At 33.5% G+C, this 16314-nt stretch overlaps 1 protein-coding gene and 1 pseudogene across 4 annotated transcripts in view; both read left to right on the top strand.

Moving 5' to 3' along the window:
* The window catches only part of Opa1 (OPA1 mitochondrial dynamin like GTPase), an 83771-nt gene that overhangs the window by 23014 nt on the left and 44443 nt on the right, over nucleotides 1–16314 (top strand). For all 4 annotated transcript variants that reach the window (XM_046457874.2, XM_046457877.2, XM_046457875.2 and 1 more), the window contains 9 exons: nucleotides 224–277; nucleotides 5808–5912; nucleotides 7641–7727; nucleotides 9564–9677; nucleotides 12766–12846; nucleotides 12969–13043; nucleotides 13358–13429; nucleotides 13518–13617; nucleotides 13944–14074. In XM_046457874.2, the coding sequence (XP_046313830.1) occupies nucleotides 224–277; nucleotides 5808–5912; nucleotides 7641–7727; nucleotides 9564–9677; nucleotides 12766–12846; nucleotides 12969–13043; nucleotides 13358–13429; nucleotides 13518–13617; nucleotides 13944–14074 (819 nt within the window). The remainder of the gene's footprint in view (nucleotides 1–223; nucleotides 278–5807; nucleotides 5913–7640; nucleotides 7728–9563; nucleotides 9678–12765; nucleotides 12847–12968; nucleotides 13044–13357; nucleotides 13430–13517; nucleotides 13618–13943; nucleotides 14075–16314) is intronic.
* LOC131424676 (glycoprotein-N-acetylgalactosamine 3-beta-galactosyltransferase 1-like) lies at nucleotides 284–5789 on the top strand (annotated as a pseudogene).

The raw sequence follows: 16314 nt of genomic DNA, 5'->3' as shown, positions 1-16314 counted from the left end.
ATAAGGTTTTTACTTCTTAATATATAAAATTTTGATGACCTATTTTTATTGTTGGATGCTGGTATTTTCTTTAAAAAAAATCACTTGATTTAAAGTTTGTTTTAATTATACATATAAAGTTATCGGTTTTCATTCTTGATACTTTTTTAAAAATTTAACTTACTGTACATTCTATATAAACCTAACTCTAGTCAACTAAAATTAGTTTCCTTTAAATATTTAGGTGTCAGACAAAGAGAAAATTGACCAACTTCAAGAAGAACTTCTGCATACTCAGGTAATTCTGATGAGTAAGAAAACCCAGGATCTTTTTTAAAAATAATCCTATGTAAGTTTGATGATATGTAAGTTTGGAAGTTTACTTTTTTCAACAAAGCAATATTTGGAATTGTTATTGATAAACTCTTGTTATCACTAAGAGAGAAAAGCTAATTGAGAACTAAGAAGGAGCTATGTAAGTATTGAATTAACACATTTATGTGTCTCATTTTGAGTGTACTGTGAAAAAAGGAAGGAAAGTGGTTGTTTCTGTATGAACTGACTCTTGCATTTTTATATTGATAAAATAATTTCTTTAATTGGCAACAGTTAAAGAAATTTGAATTGAGTCTACTACCACATATGTCTAGTGAGCTCTCAGAAATCTTTTTCTTTGCTTCTCTGAAGCCTGAAACCAATCAGATGGTACTTTTCTAAAGGTATTTCTGGTTCCACTTTGAAAAGCTATTCTTTTAATAGTTTGTAAAATCATCATTTTAAAGATCTGTTCTGTGAGTAGGTAACTTGTGCAGTGTTATTAGTAGATGACTTTCTAGTGCAAAATTGCCTTATCACTTCATCATCTATATTCTATATAAATAACATTAATGTACAATTATTAAGAGTTAGTTTTAAAAGTTAAAAGATTTTTCATCTTGGGTCTTTCTATTTTGGAAAAAAAAAAAAACAAGTATCAATCTGGATGAAATTAAACAACTAATATGTACATTTTGAGTTACAGGTTTCCTTGATTTTTTTCATTGAGTCTTATACCCGACTGTATGCTACAATCACCTCTGTTCTGGGTGGCCCCATATATTTTTTATTATTTGCCATTTATTTATTTATAGAGCACTTATAGTTAGTTGTACATAGTAGTTGGGTTCATTTTGACAAAATCATACATGGCATGGACTTTGATTTTAATCACATTCTCTCCCTTCCCTGCCTTCCCTCCCCTCCTTTCCCCATTCTCTTTCTTCTACTGATCTTCCTTTCACTTGCTTATTTATTTTTGACTGATGCTTTCTACATATACATAAAGGTAAAATTTCCTGTGGTACATTTATATATGCATATAATGTAATTTTGTTAAATTCATTTCATATTTCCTTCCCTTTCCCTTTCTTCCTTCCTCCCTTTGGATCTCCTTTTACTCTAATGATCTTCCCCATATATTTATGATACTGACCACCCCTGTCCACCACCTTCTTTCTCTTATTTTGCTCTAGCTTCCACATAAGAGAAAACATTCAATCCCTGATTTTCAGAGTCTGGCTTATTGCACTTAGCATGATGTTCTGTTTTCATAATTTTTTTCTTCTTTATGGGTGACAAATACATTAAGAAAGGTTCAACATTTCTAGCAATCAAGGAAATGCAAATAGAAGCTACACTAAGATTTTATCTCATTCCAGTCAGGATAGCAGTTATTAAGAACACAGTAATAAATCCTGGCAGGGATCGGGGGGTACACTTGTACATTGTTGGGGGGCCTGCAAATTAGTACGACTACTCTTAAAGCAGTATGGAGATTCCTCAAAATATTAGGAATCAAACCACCATATGACCCAGCTATCCTACTCCTTGGTATTTATCTAAAGAAACTAAAAGCAGTATAGTATAGTGATACAGCAGGAGTTAAGAATCACTGGTTTTATAGATGTGGACATGCTGTGGAGAGAAGTGGAGCAAGCAAGCTGGAATGCATGCTGGGCCTACCTTAGCCGTCTTCATTGCCTAAAGTGATCTCAACAGCAGCGGCAGCCTTGCTGCTGCTAGGAGGAGGAGGAAAGGTCATCAATCTGTCTTGTCTCTCCGTCCCCAGGAGGGCAAAAGGGAGCAGTTGCTGATGTCACAAATACACTTTCAGGAAATAACTTCTAAATCTTGGTTGAAATTTTTAACCATCCTCAGTGGATTTTTTATGTTTTCAGCTATTTAGTAAGTATCTTGTTGGGAGAACAGGTGGCACATAGGCTAATATTCTTCATAATGATCTTCATGCTAGAATTACTTTTAAAAGTTAAAAGATGATGATGACAGAAACATCTAGAAGGGTAAATGAATTTGATTTCAGTTTCTAGCCAACATAAAGATGAAAACAGACATCACTGAAAACCTCTATCAAAAAGTTAAAATTCTTTTTTGGGATGTGGTAGTTCCTCAGAATCTAGAGAAAAAGTCCAAACATGTAAAAGCTACCATGAGTTCATTGTCATAATGAAGCGGTGTTAAAGACTTTCCTGCTGTGGGATTAAAAACCAAAGGAGCAGAGCACCTGTACTGGAAAGCAATTAAAGCTTTTCAGTATGTTCATGACCATTATTTAGAAGATGCTAATTGGCGTGTGAAAGCAGATGATGATACATATGTCATACTACACAATTTGAGATGACTACTTTCAAATCATGATGCTGAAGAACGAATTCACTTTGGGAGAAGTACTGTGTAGAGCAGGATTGCATGACTGGAGATCAAAGAAGCCTTGAAGAGATTTGGTAGTGATGCATTTAAAACAGTCAGATGTACCCATAATTCCTCCAATGAAAACGGGAAAAATGTATGTAAATTATAAATGTAAACCTGGAGATTCCAGAGGTAATCACTGGAAAATAAACTTTTCATCCCTTTCTACAAGAACACCACCTAATCAAAGGTTATCTACCCAGAACTTTTTGGTACTGTTACTATAAATATTATCCTCCTGTAGAGGTCCTGGTTACTGTTCTGATCTGGCAGTTTCTTTTCACAATGTTGATTCTGCAACAATCAAGAATACCTTGTTTATTATCTTCATCTGTATGGCTATTTATATATATATCAACCTGCATTATCTGAAAATTGAAATAATTCAAGCAAACAAAAATGAAGATCCAAGAGTAAAATTAGGAAACCCTTGAAAGAAAAGTGTGAATGAACCCAAAAAATGTCTAGCAGTACAATGAAGAAGGACTTGGGCATATTTGACATAGAACCCTGAAATCCCAGTGAGGAATTAATTCTGAGTAAACATTCCATATAGAAATCTTTCAAGTAAATGACGAAACTGAAACTGAAGTCTATTAAAATGGTTTGATATGGTAATGTATGTATATGCACATACATACACACATAACACACACACATATATGAGGAACTTATGTTTTTAAAACTGACAAGGTTGAAGAAATAGAAAAGATTTTGTTGTTGGCTCCTGGCCATGTATATTATTTTGATTGAGTAACTAAAATAGTTAACTTTGCTAAAACTGCACTGCACTATGTAAATACACTGCTAAAAAGACCTGCCTTAAGAAAATTTAGAAGGAAATATGGTTGCTCAGTGTTTATACTTATTTACAGTGTGATATAAATGAACCAGTCACCCTCCCCCGCATGCATAGTTACCTAATGAAAATTTTGTCGTGGTTATTAATAATTGGCAATATCTATTCAAGAAGAAGGTAGACTAAGAATGGCACTTATCCTAAAGTTCATTAATAAAACTACATTTTGTAAGTTAAAAAATTCACTGGTCTGAAAGTGTGATCGCTAGATCAGAAGTATCAGTGTTCTTTGGGAGTATGTTAAAAAATGGCAAATTCTTGTCTCTGTCCCACTCTGGGAATGGACCTAGCAATCTTTTTTTTTTTTTTAATTAGTTGCTCATTACAATGATCTTGACATATCATATTTCATACATTTGATTCAAGTGGGTTATGAATTCTTATTTTTACCACGTATACAGACTGCAGGATCACATTGGTTATACATCCTGAACCTAGCAATCTTTGTTTTGAAAATCTTTCAAGGAAGTTGTGATTTGCCCTACAGTATATTATTGTTCTAGAACCTTGCAAGACAGGCTAATAGCACATTGCTGTAGTTGACAGGTGTACTAAAGAATGAAAATATAAATCCCCAAATAGATTCCATATTTACAAGGAAATGAGCCAGTAGAAATCCTACCACTTTTATGTATCCCTTAATATCAACCCTTTGATATTAAGGGATACATAAAAGTACAACCCTTTGTACAGTTGTAGTTATTAGCCACTGAGCATTGACACAACACTGTGTGGAGAATTCATAATATAATAAAACCAAGGAATTAGCTGTGTCTGTATCAGTGATTTCCAGTAGAAAGAAATATGCAGGTCACCTGAAAAATTGAAAGTTTTACATTAAAAAAGGATGAAAAGAAACAGATGAAATTGTTTAACAATATACTATTTAGCCCAATGTGTCCCAAATACTTTAATTTTAATGTGTGATCCATGTAAAAGTATTAAATAAGATATTTTATGCTTACAGTGTATCTTCATAGACCATCCATATTTTAAGTGTTCACTAGTTTCTTTGGCTTGTGACTACCATATTAGGCAACAGTAATCTACCAGAATTTTGTTATATGTGCTATTAGTGGATATAAATGGATGTGTAAAAAATGTTTATAGTGCAACGTAAACTGTTTCATATTATATGATTCAATTATATGTTTTCTTTAACTTGGTTTAAGCTGGACATTCTCAGAGGATAGGACCATGTTTAAGTGATATTTACTTTGTTCTAATATGTTTTTTTAATCAAAAGATTGAAATTTTTTTAAAAACTTTTCTTAAAAACTATTTTCTATTATGAAAATTATGATATACATTTATACATGAACATTCTGCTGATTATTGGGAAGAATGCTTCTTAGTAGTTTCTTGTACATTTTTCAATGTTTAGAAGAAATAAGAATGAGGAAGACCAGTTCAAAAGGATCACATTCACTTAAGAAGAGAAGATGGTTACCAAGCAACTCCTTTGACAGAATATCCTCTTTGAATTTATTAGTTTTCTTTACAATCTATTTTTATATCATTATTTTAAATATTGACATATTTTCTCTGGGCATTGGCATTTAACAAAACGGAAGAATTTGAACCTCTGACTCAGACAAACCTATATTCAAAAACTCTTTTTCTCCACCAATACAAGCTAGGTTGCCTTGGGCATGCCACCACACATCCCTAAATTAAGATCCTACTCTGCATAACTCCTGCCATGTGACGTTTCTAGGATGGCTAAGATAGTTAATGCATGGGAAACAACTTAGTAGAGAGTCTATCACATGCTACATGCTCAAGTATTGTGTTATTACTTTATATCATAGCATCAATTAAAACAAAATAACTTGGGAATGGAAAGAATCTGAATTTTTGTCGAATGGTCCTATAATGAAAACCTTAAATTTTGACATAACAAGAAATACTGCCTTTTAAGGGTGTACTTCAGAACCTACTTTTTAAAATTCATACATATTTGATATTTCTAAATAACTTAATTTTTTCAGTGTAAGAAATTTGTAAAGAATTTTTCAAATTAAATGCTAAATTACAATAGAAAATTGTGAATTTCACTATTTAATATTCAGAGTTTCATTATTGCCTTATAAGCCTTTTAAAAGTAATATACATTTTAAATAGGTGATATGACTTCAAAATTTTGGAAGATTTTAATTTGGACTTAATATTTGTTGACCCATCTTTTTCTCATATAATTGTATGTATTATTTTTTTGCAGCTAAAGTATCAGAGAATCTTGGAACGTTTAGAAAAGGAGAACAAAGAATTGAGAAAATTAGTATTGCAGAAAGATGATAAAGGCATCCATCATAGAAAGCTGAAGGTATTTTCTTTCAGTTTATTAATTCTCAAAACTTTGACACATAGCCTTTGTTCATTGATACCAGTTTTTAAGGAACTGTAAAATGTTTTGTTATCCTTTTATTTTCAACTTAATGTCAACAGTCTCCCAGATTTATTCTTATACTGGATTCCTAAAAGCCTTATTTTTAAGAGTAATTCCTTGGGAATTTATTTTTCTGAAATAAAGTTTTTATCTCTAGGCTTAATTTCTACATCTATATAATTAGAATTATTAATTTGATGGACATTTAACTATGACATCATCATTGCCTTACTATTATGTCCAGTGAATGACTGAGCCACTTTGATTTTAAAAATTAACATTCATCTTCTAGGGGAAGCTTCTTTGGCATTTATAAGAATTTTTCGAAAAAGCCTATGATGATTTTATTATCACATTGGTAATTACCACTATCTCCCACCAAACCAAGCCAAGCCATATGTGTTTAATGAAATTAAAGTAATTCATTTAGCTTAAATGTTGTAAGTAAGCACAATAAGTACTAATGGCACATACATTCTGTAGCCAAGGTCCAAAGATTTCATTCTAGTTTAAAGAATGTGTTGGTAGCTCTGACTCTTAAGTCGTGACAGTACAAATAGATAACTAGCATGGCTTTATTTACAAGTGGCTCTTACCAGTTGAGAAAAGCCACATTCAAATGTAACTGTATGTTGAGAATTTACCTAAAAGATGGCATTTTCTCTCATAAAATGCATTGGTAATGAAATTTCTTTTTAAATTTTTTTGCTTGCTTTTAGATAGATGGAATGACAGTTGCTTACCATTTAATTACTTTCAGGTATAAAAGATTAAGACACTTAAACCCTAATGTTGTTTCTATCTTGGCATTAAATAACTTATCTTAAAAAAAAAAAAAAGCACCTTATTTTTAGTTATTAAATGGGTCTTTTTTTTCCAGACCACTTGGCTTATTTGTTTGGTCTTCAGATATTTTACTTATATGTAAGACACCATGTTCATTCCTTATCTACAGAGAAGCAATCCAGGATATCTGTCCCAGATGCTCTAACATAGTAGCCTTCCTAGGTGTCAGAGGAAGCTTAACCTCTTTTACTGGCTTAACAGTCCTCTTGGTGATCATTTCTCTAGTTTTAGCCTCAGATGTTTATTTGCATATGTTCTATATCCTATTTGTTTCTCCCTGTCAAACACACACACCCCATACTTGGCAGAGAATAATAGCTTCCTTGTCAGTTGGTCACCTGGCCTCTTTTATGGCCTTTTTGGTATTAATGGTCTTCCTCTATTGACATTTAATATTAGCTCATCAGTAATAATACCTTCCTTTTATTATTTAATTTTAGGAAGTTCTAAATTTTTTCTCTAAATTAAACTGAAACTCTAAGGTAAACTGAAGATGAAATGGCATTTTACCCTTTATTCAACTGATTTTCTTACAGTTTTTTTTTAATAGTGTCTTATGGATGTACATAATAGTGAGTCTCCCTGTGGTATCTTCATATGTGAACACAGGAAATTTAGATCAGACTCATTCTACTGTTCTTCCTTTTCCCATCCCTTAGTGTTTTAATGTTTACTATGAAGATATATTTATGTAACTGGAAAAAGCAGTATAATCATGGAAAAACAATTTGAACATATCACATTTTTTTCTCTAGACACATCTGTAGTATTTTTTTCCTTAATGTTTCAGTCTTCTATTAATTTTTTAAAATTTTACAGAAATCTTTGATTGATATGTATTCAGAAGTTCTTGATGTTCTCTCTGATTATGATGCCAGTTATAATACACAAGATCATCTACCACGGGTAAGTGAAAAAATAATACACAATGAACTTGCTCATTAGCAAAAATCACCTTCTTAAGAGTTTTATGTATCTATACACATATTGTATGCATTTACATATATACACACACATAGACATACATAATTTTTACCTATATAATATTATTTATGTGTTCAGATGATAGCTTAAGCACTGAGTACTGTTTGACTCTTTATTTTGCTCCATATTAACATCTTATTTATGTATTGTATAATGTTATGAAGGAAGTCTATTGGATATTTGGCATTATAAATTCATTAAATTTATAATAGTAAAATACCTGAACCATGAATTAAATTAGGCACACAAATGAAATTTAACCTAATAGAATTTAAATGTATTTCTAAAGAGTAAACTAGCTATAGAAAGTTTGTGGAGAGTTAGTAATCTAGTATTAGAAAAAGTGGTTTTAACTGATTAGCACAAGTTTTTTTAAATTAAAATTTGGCTATAAATAATGGATCTAATTAATGTTTTGCTATTATCAGCCATCATTTTGTCATGGGTTTTCAAAAACTCATTTTTTTAATTTTTAATTTGGCTTTATTGATCATGGATTCTGAAACTGGATGTCTGAATATCTTGTTTCCAAAAACAAAAATTATCTTTTGCTCATTGCACACGTAAGAAAAAAAGCCATTTTTTTCCCCCTTTCAAAGGGGAGAAAAATTACCATGTGTTGAAAGGAAATCAAAACAAACAACTACATTCTGCAGCACGAACCAGTCAACTCAGGGCTACAATTGCCTGATGATCTTCTATCAGATTTTACGTGAGGCTTCTCAGAAGGATGTACATTTAGTCCACCCTGAAGATGACCACAATACTTTCCCCAGTAATCTAATATGATATTTAATAACCCTTTGCTTCCAAGGGCATTTGTTCTTCATTCTAATGCAAATTCAACCTTTTCTACATTACTTTTTTCCTACTTCTCTATGAAACTAGAACCTCCATCTAACTGATATTTTATACCAAAAAGATGGATTACATTAATATAGCATTAACCCCTATTCTTAGAAATTTGACCTAATATAGCATATTAACTGACACATCTATCTTATAAATTATTCTTTTTTAAAATTATATCATCCTTTTCTACTTTTTTATTGCTTCTTTTTAATCATACATGACAGTAGAATTCATTGTGATATAATTGTACCAGCATAGAATATATCTTATTCTAGTTAAGACCCCTTCTTATAGATGCATATGATGGTGGGATTCACTGTGGTGTACTCATATGAAATGTACATAGGAAAATTATTTCAGATTCATTCCACTGTCTTTCTTTTTCCCATCCCCCTTCCCTTCCCTCATCGTTATTATGATGGTGTGAGGGGGAAGAAGAAAAAAAGAGAGAGAGAAATATGTCACAGTAGATTGGGTAGAGGAAGGTGATGGGAGGGGAGAGGAGGGGGGGTAGGGAGGGTAGCAGAATACAACAGACACTAGTATTGTTGTATGTATATACGTGGCTGTATAACCAATGTGATCCTGCAATCTGTACACGTGGAAAAATGAGAATTCATACCCAATTTGTATCAAATGTATGATATGTCAAGATCATTGTATTGTCTTGAGCAACTAATAAAAAAAAAAAAACAAAAAAAAAAGGTTGAATGTTTTTGCTGATATGTGGAGGCTAACCCACAATAAGTGGGGAGAGGGAATGAATAGATAGGCTCAGTAGGTTAGACAAAAACTCATTTTTTAACTATAATAATTTTAAAAGATTAAAAAAGCAACATTTCATATCTATTTAAGCAAATTTTTTATCTGAGAAATATGAATAAATGTTATTTGCTTTGTGATAAGGTTGTTGTGGTTGGAGATCAGAGTGCTGGAAAAACAAGTGTGTTGGAAATGATTGCTCAAGCACGAATATTCCCTCGAGGATCTGGAGAGATGATGACGCGTTCTCCAGTGAAGGTAGGAAAAACAGCCATCTGAATGAAGTGCTTCAGGAAAGTCACCACTTGATGAGGGCTGTTCATTGGGTGGAAATCAAGACTTTTAGTTAAAAGAAGTTTTATATAGCATTTTGAATGATTCCTAGTGTAGAAATGAGTAAGTGGCACAGCCAGAATGCCCATGTGGCAGAAAAAGAGAGTGTGGATGAGGACAGTGGAGGTACAGTGGCTGGCCAGGCTAGTACACAGCTCCTTGGGTGGTTGGAGGAGAGAAGCACTGTCATGTTTAAGGAACAGTAAAGACACCAGTGTGACTTGACCAGAGTGGAGAGTTGTGATGATGTCACAGAGATAATGTAGGACTGAGTGAAGCAAATCATTAGGGCCTTGCACACCATTGCAAAAACCATGATTTTTATTTTGAATAAGATGAAGAGCCAGTGTAGAATTTAAAGCAGAGTTATATTGCCTTTTAAGGGGTCTGTCTGCTATGTTAAAACTAGATAAAGGCAAGATAGACAGAATCATGGAAACCAGGTGAGAGGCTATCAGATTATCCAGTTGATCCTTGGACCAGTGAAGTAACATTGAAGGTAATAAGAAATAATTTGATTTTGAATCTGTTTTAAAGTAGCAACAACAGGATTTCTTGCCATGTTTAATAGGGAAAAAGGAGGTATATGCTAGTGATGAAGGAGGTTGTGGACCTAAACACAGGACCCAGATTGTGTCCTGGGCACTCTCAATATTAAAAAGTTGAATGAAGAGACAATAAAGGAATGTGTGAAGGTCCAGCCAATGCAATAGGAGGGGAATCAGGACCTTACTGGGATCAGGAGAAAATATAGTGAGGAGAAAGAAGTGATCAGTAAGGTCAAATGCTGCTGAAAGGTTACAACAAAGACTGAGGAGCAGTCAGTCAGTGGTGTGGCCAGATATGGTGGCACACACTGTAATCCCAGTTACTCAGGAAGCTAAGGCAGGAAGATGAAAAATTCAAGGGCAGCTTCAGCAAGACCCTGTCTCAAGATAAAATTAAAAAGTCTGGGAATGTGGCTCAGTGGTAGATTGCTTGCCTAGCCTATGCAAAGCCATGGGTTCAATTCCTAGTTCCTAATACCACCAAAAAAAAAAAAAAAAAAGAAAAGAAAAGAAAAGCAATCATTTCAGTTTACCAGTGGGGACACATAAGTGGAATATATATGGAAATTTTTTGATTGCTTCTGCTTCCTCAATGAAATGAGAAGCCAAATTATCAGCTGTTATATAAGGAGAAAGAATTGAGACAAGAGAAAGAAATGAAGACTTTATGAGAAGTTGATGTACCTGTAGTAGTGAATTGATGAAGTCAAGTAGTGTTAGGATTGATGAGTTAGAAATCCCCATTAAGATCTGTGGACATAAATTTAAAGTGAATCTGTGGGTTTTTTGGTGGGGAGAGGGTGTTCCTTGTTGTTCTTTGTTTTACAGTTAGCTGGTGGGGTGGGTATGGAATTATTAAGAATTGGGAAATTGGAAATCACCAAGAATTATAGCTAGAATAGTGGTAGAAAATGAGACAATGAGCTGATATCAAAATCTTCAAGAAGTGAAATCTTTTTATAATTGCAACAAGGAGTGTTGGGCGGTCTAGTATGATTCAAACAAGAGAATGCACTTTTTTGGGTCTGGCTGTGTTGTGTGATACTTGTTCCTTCTTCATGTTTCCGTGCTATTGAGTGAACGTACTATACTTTTTAAATCCATTTTACTATTGGTAGGAATTTGGGGTACCTCCACCATCTCAAAGTGAACCTATGCTTCATATCACATTTCATAATCAATTGGAAATCTACATTTGGTGTTGTTACTAGTACCTTAATTGTAGAGGTTGTGGATAATAATGCAGGAGAGAATTAACTTTGTTCTGGTAGGTAGTTGTAGTGTGAACAGATTTTCTTGAAACAGATAAGGTTTGTCTATTTTAAGTTGGCCACTAGTCTTCTAATGTTTTTTCCAGGTTTTTTCCAGATTTCTCCTTCTTGATGGACCCTGCACTCCATATTTTTGTCTCCCCAGGACAGTGAAATTAGCAAAGTCTTGACTTAGCATTTTAGTCTCTTTGCTGCTACTTTCTGCTTGGTTTTCTAATATGCACATGTCTTGAAGGCAAACAGTGCACAGGATATAGGGCTTAGTTTTGTCGGGGTGTCACTTTTGCAGTTAATTTTTCTCTGGAATCATGTCTACTTGATAAACCTGAACTCCAGTTTTTGTCTAGTTAATCCAGCAAAACTGCTGCAGGTTTCAGGCTTTTTTCTTGTCCTCTGCCCTGTGCCACAAATCAACAAATGCTCTGATGGAAAACAGCTGCAGGAGAATCCCCTGCAAATCCCCCTGGGATCCTGGACTTTGTCCAGGATATGCCGTTGTTGTTTTCAGCGCTATTTTTTTTTTTTTTTAATCTAACCTGGTAGTTACTGTCAGTGGAAGGAGTTGTATTTTTAAAGTAAAATAGTAAAATTAAAGTGTGAAAAGTATAATTGCTAAATTAAGGAATGTGAAATTTAGAAGTTCTTATAAAACCCCTTGTCCAAGGGCCACTCCTTGGGTAAAGCTTCTCAGACTCTCCTAATATCATTGCCATTCTTATCTGTGGCACCTTAGGCTTTGCCACTCTGTTCTGTGTATGTATATTTCTCCTACTATGTAGTGAGGCCTAAGACAGGGCCAGTCAACTGTATTTTCTTAACTGCAACACTTGACAAATAGGTCATAAGCATAAATGTTGAATAAATGAATTGTCCTTTACTTGAATTCACCTTTGAAGTTAATTGTAGTCCTTTCTTTGAGTTTTTCAAGTTTCACTGTATTCTTCATGACATTGACTAAGGAATGAAAAGGGGAAGAGCATTTGGTTACAAGATATGAAGTAGCCAGTAATCTTGTTGGAAAATCACAACACATATGATATATACATGAGCAATACAGAACTGCCAGAGTGATAGCTCTAGTGTGAAGAACTGTCAGATGTGTGTGATGCAGTGGCTCTGGCTGGACCAGGTAAGTGCTGTAGAAATTAATATTAACTATAATGTATCATTGTTATTTGTTTTCTATAATTTCAGGTGACTCTAAGTGAAGGTCCTCACCATGTGGCCTTGTTTAAAGATAGTTCTCGGGAGTTTGATCTTACCAAAGAGGAAGATGTAAGTAGAATTCATCTAAGGCTTATGTGTGTAACTTTATAAGCCCTGTGAGCTTTTAAGACAATTAAATGGAATATCTGTGAACTAATATTTCTTTGAATTTTGTTGTCTTCCTTTAACAGCTTGCAGCATTAAGACATGAAATAGAACTTCGAATGAGGAAAAATGTGAAAGAAGGTTGTACAGTTAGCCCTGAGGTAAGGGTTGCAATTTATTTCAAAATGTTTTATAGAATTGCATTGTTTATAGTTTCAAGTAAATTTCAGTATTGTTATTGATGTTTGATTATAGCTGTCCCAAGATACAGAGATTTTTTGAAAAATATTCTAAATAATGTATCATTTTGTGGATAATATTCTAGAATAATTACTTTTAAGATTAGAACAACTTTTTTTTTTCCAAATACTTCATCTGAATGGATGAGATGCTGAATTTTCAGAATATATAGCACCAAAAAAATTCTTAACAATCCGCCCCCACCCCCATATTTATGTTTTTTCTTCCTGAATAGACTATATCCTTAAATGTGAAAGGCCCTGGATTACAGAGGATGGTGCTCGTCGACTTACCAGGTGTGATAAATGTAAGTATAGACAAAACATGATTTTTTTTTTTTTAAATTTCTATTGTGGGTAACATTTATAATGACATTTAAAACCTTTTTCTTCAAGACTGTCACATCAGGCATGGCTCCTGACACAAAGGAAACTATTTTCAGTATCAGCAAAGCTTACATGCAGAATCCTAATGCCATCATACTGTGTATTCAAGGTAAATCATACTAAACAATTGTAGTTACATTGATATGCTTTCTTTAGTAATCCAAGCTTCACCCCCAATAATGCACATTATGTAAATGTACAAGACAAATAGATGTTTACTTTTCCTTTTTTTTCATTTTATTTGCATATAGAATTGAAGTTGAGGATATTTTCATATTTTTCGTTCTAGGAATCATAGAAATTTTTATTGTTCAGAGTTTCCTTTCATAAGTAAGGTAAATGTATTAAGAAAATGGTTCTTGTTATAAAGCAGACATTAAGGTATAGTTTGTATTTACTTTGCAATTATTATAGTGTCATTTTTCAACTTTTCAGATGGATCTGTGGATGCTGAACGCAGTATTGTTACAGACTTAGTCAGTCAAATGGATCCTCATGGAAGAAGAACCATATTTGTTTTGACCAAAGTAGACCTGGCAGAGAAGAATGTAGCTAGTCCAAGCAGGGTAAGGGCAAATTGTTTATTATAAAAACAGATTCTTCATAATAGCTCTAGCTGTAATAGGGATTAGTTAATTTTTTTTTTATTTTTTAATCTTTGTTAGCATTTGTGGGATTTGATTCCTATTTTAAAATGAAGTATCAGAAAATTACAGTAAATTACTCAAGTGTAATTTTGGAATATAAATAAAATTCCATGTATATTGTAACTAATTTACTTACAAAATATTTTAAACTGCTAATGTTTGCCTTCCCTTCCTTTCTTCCACAAATCAGTGGTAGTATAGATTTATTTTGATCTTACATATGCCATTTTACTGTAGGAAGGATTACCTTCTCTCATTCATCAAGACTGCGTGGTATAGTAGATAAGTTTTATTGAGCATCAGGCTCCCAGCTTTCATCCATGCTCCACTATCAACTGGTTGTGTGGTCTTAGGCAAACTTAATCACTTTTCTGTATCCAGTCAATCCAGAATCCAGCTTAGTCTAGTTGACTAGATAAGATCTAAGATCATTTTCATTTTTTAAATTCTGTGAGTTCTACATGTAGTATTCAAGTGTCTCTTATCTTAGAAAAATATGTTTAGAATAATTTCATTGAAATCTGTTAACAGCTTTCCTATTTCTCCCCCCTCCTTGTGTGTCTTATTAGGGTTCAAGTCTTCTCTTAAAGATGTTCTCTATTTACTTGCAAAGACAGAAACTTCTGTGTTAAGAGTATAGAATCTGTAGCCAGATTGCTTAGCTTCAAATCCTGGCTTTATCATTTGTAGCTGTGTAATCTTGAGTACATTTTTTAACTTTTCAGAGCTTAAGGCTTCATCATCTGGTGGAATGAGGATATTCATGGTACTGTCTCATAGGTTGTGAAGGTTTAATGAGTTTAATAAATATGGTAAAATGGTTGGAATAATGCTTGGCACAGAAGTGTTTGTTATATACATGGAAGCTATCATCTTTGAGTAATATTGTCCTACCCGTGTGTGACAACAGCTTTAGACTTTGGTACCCAGCCCCACTGCTACTTCATAGAATGTGTCCTTCCCATTTTACACCTTCTGGGACTATTCCTCAGTATCTGGAGTCTCCCAAACAGACCAGCCCTTGATTCAGTGATTCTATAGAAGAACTCACAGGACTTACCACATAGTTATATTTACACCTAAGGTTTATTACAGTGAAAGGATACAAAGGAAGTCTGGCAGCCACAAATTGCTCGTTAGAGACTTCACACCTAAGGTTTTTTGTCAGATGCTTGTCAGATGGACATCCTCATGTACCAAAATTCCAGACTCCCACAAGGAAGGCACATTGTTCAGCACAAACCACATTACTTGTACAAAGAGCCACTTTCATTTAGAGTAAGTTTTATATCAGTATAGGGGATTGTTTATCAGTTAAGTTCCCAGATGCCAGGAAAAGGAAGCAGTCCTGCTGTATTAACTCTCCATATCCTCATGACCTCCGCTGTGCCTTATTTTTAAGAGTAAGGCCTGATGTGGCTGTATTGGTCCTGATGTAGAGGAGAGAGGTAAAGTAGAAACAAATTTCTGTGTCCTCCATTTCTCTCCAGACCTTTCTTTTTTTTTTCTCTCCTTTGTAGGATAGTCAGTTTGAATTTCATTTGAAATAGAATTAAAGTTTATTTTGTTCTTTTTCATGTCAAAGATTCAGCATTAGCCTAGATTGTAATGAGTCTTAGAAGAGGAATTCCTACCCCAGTATTCATCTGAATGGGCCTCAGGGGTAGAAACTCTTATATTTTCTGTGCATATATATACTTTTCTGGGTTTAGCATCTAGTTTTTATCACACTCAGAAAAAAGATTTTTGACACTGGACAAATAGAGAACCAATGGGTCCAACTATTAAAAAAGGAGGTGGGGGAAGGAGAAAGAAGAAAGACTAAAAGAAGACAATCCAGCTTGTTTAGAGGTTAGATATTTGAAGACACTGGGAAAATAATAATAAAAAGCTATCATTTGAGTGCTTTTCTTTGCCTATGCAGAGTATTGTATTATCTCATAATCTCAACAACCTTTTTGAAAAAATTAAGGCTACATAGTTGTTCAGTGGCAGAGCAGGAATTCAGAGATTAACTCCAAAGCACTACATAATCATTCCAAGTTTTAATTTCAGTGCATATGTTTTAATAAGACATTTTAATAGTAAAATTAAATGTATTTGGTTTTCTCAAATAGGAATTGAATTACATTTAAATGCTTTTGTACATACTAATATAT

This window comes from Marmota monax, unplaced genomic scaffold, assembly GCF_021218885.2.
Source record: "Marmota monax isolate L192 unplaced genomic scaffold, Marmota_monax_Labrador192_F-V1.1 WCK01_AAM20220418_F8-fsc00052, whole genome shotgun sequence".
NCBI lineage: Eukaryota > Metazoa > Chordata > Mammalia > Rodentia > Sciuridae > Marmota > Marmota monax.
Note: the sequence above shows the minus strand (reverse complement) of the source record. Positions and strands in the feature narration are given on the sequence as shown.